Below are 13,163 nucleotides of genomic sequence, written 5' to 3' on the forward strand. Positions count from 1 at the left end.
CTAGGTGTGTGTGTGTGGGTGGTACACACTTTTTCAACCCCTCATTATGTTTGGGACAATTTCTTGGAACTGAACAGTGAGCAGATATATTTTTGCTCAAAATGGGGCTGCCATTTTAGACACCCCTTTTGTGTGAATTTTTGTGTGTGTGCCTTGACCCAAATGTCAAGCACACTTTCACAATGTAAATGAAGAGGGGACTGACCTTAAAGTGTTGATATGAAGAGAGAAAAACACAATACCTTATAAATATATGGAGTCGGCAACGAGAGCCTCGACAGCATTTCCAGGACTTCATGGTTGTTATTCTTATCAGAAGCACCGGAAAAAATGGTACTGGGCAGAATAAAATTAAGTGTAAAGTTAACTGTTGATTCAGTAAATGTCACTGTACACATGTGGAATCTCCTGCTTTTCTGGGAAGAAGAAATGGTTTGTTCAAACATTGAAAAGGTTGATTCATAACTTTGTATCTCTACCACTTTTATTTTTATTGCAACAATGTCAATTTTTATGTCACCCAGACTTGAAAAGGCACTCCTCCAAACACAGGGATGCAGGGTGGTAGGGTTGAAGCCGGTTTATTGCCGAGGTTTTGCCTGTTGCTCCATGTTGCTATGCTGGAGAAATCTACCCGGGTGTGTGTGTGGAGATGCACACAAGCCGCGTTTACATGGCACATCTGATCCGCATAGATTTCTATGGGGAATAGATCTGTTCCTAAAATGTGATCCAAATGTACTGTATACTTGGCAGTAACAAAATTGTCCGTAATATCTCTTGCGCACACCTGACACATCTATGGACCGGTGGCGACATAATGGACGTCTTATCACTATTTGGCATTGTGAATTTGATTTTAATGAAAGCACAGCAGGAGAGAGCTTTTCTCTGCCTGATCCTGCAATTAAGAAGGAGGAGGACAGCACAACGTCAATTTCTCGTCCAATCTTTATATTTACCCCCATCTCCAAGAGGACTTGTCTCCTTGAAGGTCCAATTGCGAACTACTGCAGCTGCCATCTCTCTAGTATTTTAACGTTCAGCCTGCAAAAGTACTAGTAGTAGCCTACTCATTTACAGTTATCTCAGACGCGTGCGGACACTACAATATGCAAACACGTCATTAATAAACACACAAGTCCCGTCGCTTAGCAACCGGACACGCTTACCGGACTACTTACGGAGTGATAACAAAGACGTGAATCAGGCAATAAATCCACTTTCCTTGACAGCGGTCAAGTTTGGTGTGCATAAAAGTACCGACGGAGCTCAGTGGACCAATTGCGAACTACTTCTGCTGCTCTAAGTTAAACCCCAATCTATTCGAATAAGTGTATACCTGTCGATTAAAACGGACTACACCACCTCTTCTATTCGGCATAGAATTCTACGCCGAACAGATAATTGTATTCCGAATGAGGCGTATGTATGATCATTTTCTATTCCGCATAGAAATCTATGCGGATCAGATGTGTCCATGTAAACGCGTCCGCACACCTGTTGCACATTGAGTAATCATGATTACTCAATGTGCAACAGGTGTGCGGTCTCAACCAGCCCTCAGAGTCCAATCAGACTCGGGCCAGGTGAGACTGCCCTAACCAGCCGTCTTCTACACACACCCCGTCGTATATTAATAATCTCACAGCCACAATCTCCGTCCCTTAAGTCGTATCGCTCTGAAAGTCATATTCTTTGTTCATGGGGCAAATCATTGTATTAATTTGTCTCTTCTCCATCAAGCATGCAAAACTGAATGGAAAAAAAAAGTTCACTGGGCATTGGGTATTTATCGATTTATAAATGTATAGACCGTTGAAATTGTTGACGGACATTTAAAAAAATGGGCAGGTGCACTGGCCTCTGTTTGGGATTTCTTTGTTTGTTAGCATTATCACATCCAGCAGTAGCTCTGTCTGTCTGTCTGTTTCTCTGTCTGTCGGTGTGTTGCTCTTCTCTGCTGGAATATGCGGCCGTATGGACTGGGACGGTCCATGCGAGCCCCAAAGCACTCTGCCGTAATTGGATTTCCCCCAGAGAGTGCGAGCGAGTGTTTTTTGACCCTTGGGACTATCCATAAGTGGTGGTGATGGGTTGGTGGAACCAGGGCTGTTGTGGAGGTGGAGGTCGTGGTGGTGGAGGCGGTATTCATGGATTTGGGTGAGGGTAGTGGTGTGGAGGGAGTGATATTTATTGGTGATGGTAGAGCAGGTGGGGTAAGGGTGATGGTTTTGGGTGGAGGTGGTATTAGTTGCGGGTTCGGTGGGGGAAGGCCTGTTTGGCGCCTGACAAGTTCTCAGATACTTTTAAAGAAATAGAGTACAAAAGGATAGAAAATTCATAAAATATAAATAAATACAAATTTGCATGATTATTTTTCCCCAGAATGCCCTCTCTAGACGGCAGAGCGCGAGTGACTCAGCGCACCGCAGATAAGCTTTAAAGGACGCACACAAAGGCCTTTGTAAAACGCGTTTCATCCCTCTCCTTAAGAAGCAGCGACATTCAAAGAAAACCTTTCTTGGATAGAACTCTAACCCGCCGCTCTCGCACTCTCGCTTCAGGTCCTCGAATGTAAATTCACCCTCTCTCTCTCATAATCAAAACCCTTTTTCCGCTGCAAAGTTGCAGGCGGTAAGAAAGGCAAAGGGGGGCGGGGGCGTGATAATGCTCGCCTAATTGAAAGAAGTGGGCGCACTTTCATGTCGGGAACGTCTGCCGCACTCTGTTAACTTTCAGTTAATAGTGTGGAGTAGCGTCGACTCGACCGGAAGTGATGGCGACTGGGAAGAAGTTCTTTATGCTCAATCTAAGTTTTTATTAAGTTTGAAAGTGCACTACGTCAGAAAACGACAAAGTTTGAAACGTATTGTCTCGTCCTTTCCGTAGCCCGTCTGCTGGTGGTTCGGCGGAGGAGGACATGGGAGGAAGCCCCAGACAACCAGCGCCTCGCCAGCCCAGAGAACCCCACACCTCAGGGAGCCTTGAGAGGAGGTTGGAGGAGCTGGAGAAGGTACGCTTCAGCCGGGAGGTCAACACCGATCTCTTTATTCCATTTTGGTCTCCAGGATACCAAGGAGTATTGTAATATTTATTTTTAAATGCTTCGGGGTAAGGTTCTTTCCTTCTTCAGAGAGTCGCCCCTTGATTCTGAGGTGAAGCAGACATTCTGTGGAGACTAAGTTAGCCACTAGATGCTAGCATTCCCGGGTCCGTATGAATGCACAGAATAACACCACAAACCATCAATAGCTAGCTCCACAGCACCACAAACCATCAATAGCTAGCTAGCTTGCTAGCTTGCTAGCTGTCACGTCTGTAATGTACAACTGATTTAAAGGCGTCTTTAGGAAACTTTTATTCTCCCTTTCGGTCATCACTCTCCTGTCCCTGAACCTGAAGGCGGATGAAAAGAGCTTGGGGAAATATATATTAAAAGAGAGTTTCTCTACAAAAGGTGACAAAAGTTAACCTTTCCTTTGAGGTCTGACCCGCTGTGTTCCTCGCTGGCGACCTCCTCCCGGTCTGGGTATGTGGTGACCTTTTCCATTGTGGAGATGTTTCTCTGGAAGCCTTCAACCCCTTAACTGCCGCGTCTCCGGTCCGTCCCCGACTCAAATGTCACCCAGGCCCCCACACCGACATGAAAAGAAACGTTGAATATTATAATTATTATAAAAGCGAGTGAATCACTCCATAAGAAAAGCCCAACTGTTTTCTGAATCTTACCGTTTAGTTGACTCTTTATACATTTAGTCACTTATGGTGCTTTTTTGCGGGGGTGGCATGTGGCTCAGGAGGTAGAGCGGGTTGTCTGGTAACCAGAAGGTTGCTAGTTCGGTCCCCGGAGTGTTGAGGTGTCTCTGAGCAAGGCACCTAACATGAACTGCTCCCAACGAGTTGGCTGACGCCTTGCATGGTTGACTCCGCCGTCGGTGTGTGAATGAGCGCATGGATTGGTGAATGTTAGGCAATATCGTAAAGTGCCTGGATTGGCCACTGATTAGAAAAGTGCTAAATATATGCAATCCATTTACCATTTTATCCAAAGATACTTGAATTCAGTGAATTCAGATAGCATTAAGTAGCAGTTAGGCATTAGTGCCTCCGAGCGTGATTCCTTACGAGAAGCCTGAACCTGTAGACCGGGAGTCAAACTCCCTCACCGCTAGATTCTCCCATTCTTTGACGCACAGTTTGTCCGCCTCAAAGTGTCATATTCCAAGTTAAATTGTTCATTATCCACCAGAGAAGGTGGTCACACTCTCCGGAGATAAGGTTATTTTTCTTCTTCTGAGCACTTTGAGAGCGGAGAGGCCTGCAGTCTGGATCAACCCCCACCTAATCGCTCGCATCTTCTCCCCCCGATGAATGGGTTTCCATGGCAACACGTTTCCTGGCTTATCGGCGACACATTGAGAGTACAGCGGGGGGGGGGGGGGAGGGAGGGAAAGTACTCGCGGCTGTTTACGATTGCGGTCCCTCCATTGTGCTCCTGAGTAGTACTACTACGACTGCAGAGTGTCACAAAGCAGAGATCACTGTTGTGTCTTCCATTGCATGTGCTGTAGTCTCAGACAGAAAGTTAGGTCAACTAGGAGGTAGTAGTTCTGGTGCATGCAGCATTAGCTGGATGATTTTAATACAAGAACTGATAGCTAAACAAAGTTTGACACACTCCTAACTTGACAAGTTGGTGATTTGCATGGTTGACTCAACATTGTTTCGGGCGGGAGGAGCGGGGGGGGGGTCTATGAAAGGGTTAATGAGTGTGTATCTGTGAATGGGTGCATGCACGAGTGAAGTGTGTTTATACTGTATAATTATTTTCTTTTTCATATCTTGTTGCTTTCTAAAATTCTCTCCCTTCGCCTCACTCTACCACTGTATCTCTGTCCGTCTTTGTCTCTGTCTCTCTCTGGCTCTGTCTCTTGCTCTCTCTCTATTTATTCTAACTGCAATTTGCATGTAATTTGGTCTTGGCAGTGACTACCAGTTTTGGTCTGACAAAGGTTAGCCAAAACTATTAATCTTTGCTAGAGTCCTGATTAGAGGATTTTATGGGCAAATGATGTGATCAGTTATTATTGGCTTCTAGTAGGTAGGTGTACCACCACATGGTTAAGTGTATCTGTGTTCGTCCGGGTCTGTGAGGTCATGATGGCTTGTTTCGGTGCCCACTTTTATGTTTTTTGTGTGTCTGTGTGTTATCGTTCTCTTTAAAAGCCTTTGGTCTACGTCAGTAGTATTGATCAACCAACTTCCTTTTTAAATCGTATTTATGTCGAGCTGTATATTTATTCTTTATTCTCTCTGTGTCTCTCTCTCTGTCGCTCTATGTGTGTGTAGGAGCTTCTCCGGGAGCGCCAGGAGAACAACAGGCTGCTGAAGGACAACGAGGAGAACCAAGACCTCATCTGCAAACTGAAGGAGGAGATTGACCTGTTGAACAGAGTAAGGGCCTCTCTATCTTTCTCTCCCCCATATCTGTGTGTCCTCTCCTTCCCTGTCCATCCTTCTAGTGTCCTAACCAGCTCCCTGTGTGTACATATCTGACCGTCCCTCTCTCTCTCTCTCTCTCTCTCTCTCTGTCTCTATCTCTGTCTTTCTGTCTCTGTCTGTCTCTCTCTTCGTCTGTCTCTCTTTCTCTCTCTATTTGTCTCGCTCTCACTCTTTCTCTTTCTTGGTCTCTCGGTCTCTGCGTCTGTGGGGTCTGGTTTGTGTAAATGTATACCTTTTGCGTGGGCCCATGCCTTGAACATTAAAATCTTTGCACAAACTTGTGTTCATAATTCATGAATACAAATTGAGTCCTCTAATACTTATCATACAATCACCGTAAGGCGTCATTCAGAAATCCTGGTTTAGCTTTGCCCTTTCGGACCGTGCCAGCGTCCTACGGGGGTGGTACGTCGCACGCATCGCGAACCAACTCAACAAATGTAAACCGGGGCAGCGGATTAATTCAACCCAGCCGGTTCCAATCCCCCACGGACAGGCCTCAGAGCTCAGCATCCCCTAAATCCAAATGCTTAGAGCAGGCCAAGTTTTTTAACACGCACGTAACAACGCCGATAAACGGCCTCTTCAACGAATGAATGAATGGCTTCTGCAGAATGGTTGTTCGTGCATCGACTCTCTCTGCCCTCGGGGGCGGATTAACCACCCCTGTGTACCACTTAAAGCATCAGGGGTAGAAGCCACTTAAAGCAGAGGAAAAGCCACTTAGATTAGCAGAGTGTGGGAGAAAGACTACAGCCCTACGGAAGCTGTGTCTTCAATCCCCCAGCTCCGGTCTTTAACCATGTCTGAGTGAAGCCTCCCGCCAACCGCGGACTGAATCCGTCTGGCCGTGTACCCCACTCCCGTCCCCCCGATCGTCTAACACAAACAGCTGCGTCGCGGATGGATTGACCAATCAGCCTCCACTTTGGAGCGGAGAGGTGGTGGTCTCTCGGGACTTGTTTGAATTCACGGGGCGAGGTGAATCTCTTCTCCACTGGGTCGGTCCGTGCCCAATGGACGATTGTGGCGGTCAGCGTTCTGCTCGATTCTCGTTCAGGGAGCCTCGAACCCACTCGACGCCGAGCAAGTCGTCTCTGAAGGCGGTGTGGTGTGGCGGAGTCTGTCTGCCTGTCTGCGCCTCTTTGGCTGGGTTGGAGTTTACTTTGGGGCCATTTATATCTATGTTTATGTATTCATTTATGTATCCATCTCATTTCACTTTTAAGATTTGTTTCTCAAGCATCAACCGGTCTGTTCAGAATCCAATTTTGACTTTTGAGGAAACAATCATTTTCAAGGAGCTCGATGTGTCTCGGATTTGAAATATTACCTTGACACCGGAGGCAACGGGTAATATTTACCTGTTTTGACGGATGTCTTAACATTTTAAGAAAACAATCCATCCTTTCAGAGGTTCATTGGTTACAAGGAGGCCTCCTTGGCGGGTTGAAATGGCTCAATAGATCCGGTCGATTTTGATCCGTCATCATCCCATCAGGTCAAAGGTCACGGTTGGGTCAGTTGACGCGTCCCATCTCGGTCACGCATGAAGCGCCCGTCCTCCCGCAGGGAGGACGAGCTTGTTTTCAGTTGTGTTTTTGTTTGCGTTTGCATTCGAACCCCCAAACCTCCCCGTCTTCCGTGCCGCTCAGGGTCAGAGGTGAGAGTTTAGGGACACTCGCGGTGTCTCTCGTATTCAGCGGTCAAAATACCTTGAGAAACACAGAGGCGCACAAAGACACACCCAGACACACAGATACACACACATACACACAGACACACAGACACACAGACACACACAGACACACAGACACACAGACACACACACAGACACGCGCACACCATCGTTCTTCCCAGCTTCATGGTGCCACTCCCTGGTGTTTCCACAACATTCTGTCTTGGGGACCCTGACTGTCAACCGTACATCCCACGGCCCCATGCTCCTCGTTTCTCCTGCGGTCGCCAGTAAAACAGGGTGGACTTTCTTGGCGTCTGTGACAGGAAAGCGCATAGGGACGTCACACTGGGGAGCTCCCATGGAGGGGGTGGGGTTTAGATGGGGGGGGGGGGGGGGGGGGGTGGAGTTGACATTTGGGTGGAGTGGATGATCTGATGATGTTGTCATGGGAGGTGACGTTGAGATGGGGGGTGGAGTTTACATGGAGGGGGGGACGTTTAGATTGGGGGTGGAGTTTACATTCGGAGTGGATGTTCTGATGAAGTTATCTTGGGGGGTGGAGTTGAGATGGGGGGGATGGGGTTGAGATTGGGGGGGGGGGAGGGGGGTTCACCTCCCTGGAGAACCAACAAACAAGGCAGCAGTGAGTAGTTCATCAGCGATGAGTCCATCTCTCTGAGGGGACGGAAGCATGTTAACGTCCCTGACTCTGGTTCTCACTGCAGTCTATTCACTCGGAGAACCGCAGAATACCACCGAGGTCAGGAGAGTCGATGCGATTCCACGGAAGGGAAACTTGTTTTCATTTTCTTTATTTTTTTTTTTATCAGACCCCAAACAGCCTAGTGATGCTATCAGACCCCCATCCCCTGAGCCCGCCCCCCCCCCCCCCCCACACACACACACACACACACAGAGACCAAGGCCAAATCAGGGCGCCGCTTCTTACAGAAGGAAGCGATGAACTTGCGACTCAAGGGACGCGTTTGTTTGGGAGGGAAAGGGGAAGATAGCGCCTCGACTTCTCCCCACTTTCCATCCTTTTACAGAGGCGGTTTGTTTAGAGACGCCAGCTATCCGCTACCGCTACCAGAAGGGAATACACGGTCAGTGCCTGGATTACAGATGAGGACCTGGGTTCATCTGGTCGATTAGGAACACGCGGACCTTCGTTTGGAAATGTTTGAAAGCTGCAGGGGCCACCCTGACCCTGACCTCTCCGATGCTGGTTTCGTTTTGAACCGCGGCATTGTTTCTTTTATCAAATCTCTGTGTCCCTCCCTCGCTGTGCTGTTCAAGGCTCAAGTGTTCAGTCCCGATCTTTCTGCCACGGCCGCTAATGAAAGAAACATGAAATTCGAGAAGTGTCACTTTGACAAAAGAGCCTTTCAAAGGGCTCCCTCGTTTGAGACCTAATCAAAGCCGTTTGTGTTTAATTTGGCGGCGATCAAGGCCCGGCCCGGTGGACTGGGAGACCGCGCGGCGAGAAGCGAGACTAAAGTCCACGCTTTCGGTCGCACACTTGCGGCCACTCGGAGGCCGTGGAGGCGGAGCGATGAATATTAATGGCGTTGGTTTTGTTCTGAAGGCTGCGGGCCGCTCCCCACACACACACACGGACGTCTTCGGGCTACTCACAGCTTTCTGTTTGTGTTTGTGGTTCTTCTTCGGAGTTGCCATTTGGTTGGAGTGGAGGTTCTGATTATGTTGTCGTTGGGGGGTGGCGTTGAGATGGGTGGATACGCGTGAGACGGGAGGGATGGATTTGAGATGAAGTTGGTTTGGGGGGCAGGATTTTTCAAAGCAAGATGCAGAGTTAACATGAAGGGGGAGGAGTTTGGAAATGGAGGAGGAAAGTGGACATGGAGAGGGATGGAGGGAGTTGATATGGGTGGGGGCGGGGTTGAGATGGGCGGGGTTCAGGCCGGCCGCTCCCTAGATGCAGAGTGCGTAGGGCACCAAGTACCTGAGGGGGCACCAAAAATTGCGGTTTGTAAAAAAAGAAAAATATTGAATTAAGAAAATATGTAAATTAGTTATGAAGAGGCCCACCGTTGTTTGTTCTTAATTGTATAACCTATCACTCAATTTCGGCAAATTAGATGTTTTTACCTAATATATATATAAAGGGGCTCCCCCCCCTCCGCTCGCGTAGGGCACCGAAGCGGCCAGCAGCGGCCCTGGCGGGGTTGCACCTCCCACCCCAACCACGAAGGCTGCGCACTGCTCCCCACACAGGGGATGTCGTCCGTCCTTCTCACCCCCTTCTGTTTGTTTGTGTTCCTTCGGTGGTCTTCCCCAGGACCTGGACGACATCGAGGATGAGAACGACCAGCTGAAGCAGGAGAACAAGACGCTGCTGAAGGTGGTGGGTCAGCTGACCAGGTAGAAGCCACCGCTCGGCCAGGCGGCAGGAGGAGGAGGAGACGAAGGAGGAGAACCGAAGAACCAACCTGGTTCAACCAGAGGACCCGGCTTCCCCCCACCTTGGGCAGAAACATCTCACCCAGCCCTCTGTCCACCCCTCCACGACAGGCCCTGCCTCAGCAGGCCACTAGAACGGACCAGAAGATCTCGCACAGCCACAAAGTCTGGGTGGCTTTCTCCATTTCAGAAATTAAAGGAAGAGAACTGGAGGCGAAAAGGGTTTTTGATGTTTTTCCGGTGGTGGGGGTTTTCCTGTTTCGCTGGAGAGGATCTTCCAGAATGGAATATTTAATGTAGATTGTGTTGTGTTTTCTCTTTGAATAAAAGCTTATAAAGTATAGAAGAAGTGAAATGAATGTAGGACAAGTGTAGGTGTACTGCACCTTTCAGAGTTGTTCAGGCTAAAGCGAAACATATTCAATCCTTTTTAGTCCACTTTGCTGTAAAACGTTTTAAAGGTAAACCGATTCTAACATTTTATATAGCCTCATGAGTTATGTGCTTTACAAACAAACGTGATTTGATTTATCCAGGTGGACACATTCTAATGTGTTAGACAGGTAGCCCAGCATTATACAGGTTAACCTATTCTAACTGGTTAGCTATGAAACGGCTAGCCAGTTTATCTTTTGTAATTGGTTAGCCAGCAAAACGATTCTAACTGGTTAGCAATCCTAGCGAGGCTAACCGAGACTAAGTGCTCAACCAGGGAGGCTCTATAGAGGAATCATTAAAAAATGCTCTCTTGGCCTTAAAGACCTGGATTATATCCTGGATCAGTACCATAGGATCGAGCCCATGGTACAAACCATGGTATAAACGAAGACCCAGATCAACACCTGATCACTGCTTCGATCCCACAAAGTGCGCTATAAAGCCTTTTTAATTAAATTATTTTCATAAAGTGATTCAGTGGCAGATTAATTTCATGCCCCCTAGCATCCAGTAAAATGTTTAGCAACACTTTCATTCGCAGTAGGAAATTAAAGGTGAAATGTGAAGGATTTAGTGGCCTCGACTAAATTCAACACACTTCACCTTTCAAGGAAATTAGCTTTGGAAACTTTGTATAATGCAACTATCACAAATATCAATCATACTTTCAATGATAAATCGGTTCAATGTGACTATTTGGCTGGAAAGATATTCCATTTTGCTTATTCTGTCTCTATTGCCTTGTTGTACATTCTATGTGGACATTTCTTGGAAAAAAGTCCTTATGTAATTCCAGAGTTTACATGTGTTCATTTTCTTATCTTTATTGGCGTTGACGCCAGGTGTTCTGAATCACACCTGTGCCTTGTTGAACTCAAACCAAATCAACCGAAGGAATGTGGCATTCCAAGGAAGTACTATTTGGACAAAGAAACTGCATTTCTATGGGTTTTTTGTTGAGAAACTTGCTATGCTGGGAAAGCTAAGCCTCCCCCTCTTCAGCTCCCCTCTATCTGTATATAGATCAGTGCATTCCTCTGAGAGGCGCTCTGTGATTGGCCCACGAGTCCATGTCTCTCGGCGCGTGCCCTGGACAGACCCAGTGAGTGGCAAAAAGACAAACATCTCTCCATGTTATGATTTTAGACGCTCAATTGACCACCGCTGTCATATCATCCACTCTTCCGCACATACACGCACCTCGCACAGACGTTTGCGCTTAAACGCTCACACACACAATCACTCACACAGACAGACACAGACATGAAGCATCACACAGAGGACCACATGGAAACGCACACTTGAACACACGCCAATGCATGCGCATAAAAATCTTAACACATTCCTCCCACATTGGAACATATATACCCACGCACACATACTCTTAAACGGGCATGCAGTCTCGCACACACACGTCCATAAAATCCACTTCCATCACAGACGGCCGACTCCTCTCTCCCTCCCCGTTGTGCGTGTGCAGCAGATGAAGTGGTTTAATAAAGGTCTGATTATCTCCCCCTGCAGTCGACTGGCTTATGCTTATTTGGACTAATGAGATGCCGCGACACACGGGCTGCAACGCCATGCGACGTGGCAGCGCTCATTTCCCGTGACTGCCTGTCAAAACACACAGAAATACACCCTTACGCACACACGCACAGAAACTCAAACACACTAGAATAGACACGCGTTGTCACACACACAAACACTGAAACTCAGACACACACGCACTGAAACTCAATCACACACACACACTCACACACACACTCAAATAGACACGCGTTGTAGTTACGCACGCACACTCACTGAAACTCAAACACAGATACACACTAAAATAGACACGCGTTGTTATGCACGCACGCACGCACACACACGCGCGTGCGTGCGCACACACACACACACACACACACACAGACACACACAGTGCTTGGCAGGCTGGGTTATTAGTCCCGGCTGTTCGACTGGAGTGGACACATACCGCGTCTTAACTCTTAACACACTCCTCAAATCACTCTGGATGAGAGTCATGACTCAAATCATGACTCTCATCCAGGAGGAGGACGGGGACTGGAGCGGAGCCTCGTAAATCCCCGACGTGCAGCGCCTCTCCTCGCTGCCCTCTGGAACTAAAGTTCCCTCTCAGAGCCCCGCTCCCCAGCCGCCCTGCGTGTTCATATCAAGCTGTGATGTGAGGATGGTGGATCTCTCCCTATTTGTCCTGCATCTTATATACTTATTGCCTTATTATAATCCGTTTCTTCCCTTTTAAGTGCGACGATGGTGCCCTGGCGGAGTCACATGAGTTCATAGAAGAATAAAAGCATTGGCTGCAGCCAATTTGTTTTTACACGCTATTATCACTTTGTCTTAAGGCCCTGACACACCAACCAGTGTGTCAGGGCCTTAAGACAGGGACCTGAGTCTGTTCGGTGTGTGCTGATTGGCCGTCGTCAAAGCCGTCGGTCTTTTCCGCCGATTGCACATATTGAATCGGCTATCACCAAATCGGTCCCACTGCATTTTCTGCCGACGCGCGGCAGTCGGAATGGTGTGTCAGGGCCACCAGGAGACGCTTTCATCCAAAGCAAGCCCCCCCCCCCCAACCTTGCAGGCTAGGCCGCGGACGATGGGGAAATCAAACCGGGTAGGCTATCCAAACCTTAATGACACTGTATCACCCTTAGAGAAAACCTTAGTCTCTGTAGTGACGCGCATTGTGTTTAAAAACAAGATTTGATTTGAAACATAAATCGCTACCTCATCAAGGCTCATGCATGAAAACACTAGGCACACTCTCACTCTTTCATTCCCCCATCGTTTCCACATTGTGTGTGTGTGTGTGTGTGTGTGTGTGTGTGTGTGTGTGTGTGTGTGTGTGTGTGTGTGTGTGTGTGTGTGTGTGTGTGTGTGTGTGTGTGTGTGTGTGTGTGTGAGAGAGTGTGTCCATCTGCGGTGTCCGCCCCTCTGCCCTTGGCGCGTTGGTGTTCTCCAGAAGATGTGCCTCCGGGGTTCACGGGGCGACGTCCCGCCCCCCGGCTGTCAGGCCGAGCGGCCGGGCAGCCAGCACGCTGGGCTGCTCTTTGTGCGGAGTCTTGTAAAAGTCAATGAGCAGCCC

General features: G+C 48.1%; 1 protein-coding gene across 4 annotated transcripts in view; it reads left to right on the forward strand.

Moving 5' to 3' along the window:
- Positions 1-11,569, forward strand: part of pawr (PRKC, apoptosis, WT1, regulator) — a 49,152-nt gene extending 37,583 nt beyond the window's left edge. For 3 of the 4 annotated variants that reach the window (XM_056578118.1, XM_056578115.1, XM_056578114.1), the window contains exons 5-7: positions 2,893-3,016; positions 5,353-5,457; positions 9,489-11,563. In XM_056578118.1, coding sequence (XP_056434093.1) covers positions 2,893-3,016; positions 5,353-5,457; positions 9,489-9,575 — 316 coding nt within the window. In that variant the 3' untranslated portion in view covers positions 9,576-11,563. Of the gene's footprint in view, positions 1-2,892; positions 3,017-5,352; positions 5,458-9,488 lie in introns of all 4 variants that reach the window. The other variant, XM_056578117.1, reaches the window with a different exon arrangement.
- Positions 11,570-13,163: the final 1,594 nt, after the last annotated feature.

The sequence above is a fragment of the Gadus chalcogrammus genome, chromosome 19, assembly GCF_026213295.1.
Source record: "Gadus chalcogrammus isolate NIFS_2021 chromosome 19, NIFS_Gcha_1.0, whole genome shotgun sequence".
NCBI lineage: Eukaryota > Metazoa > Chordata > Actinopteri > Gadiformes > Gadidae > Gadus > Gadus chalcogrammus.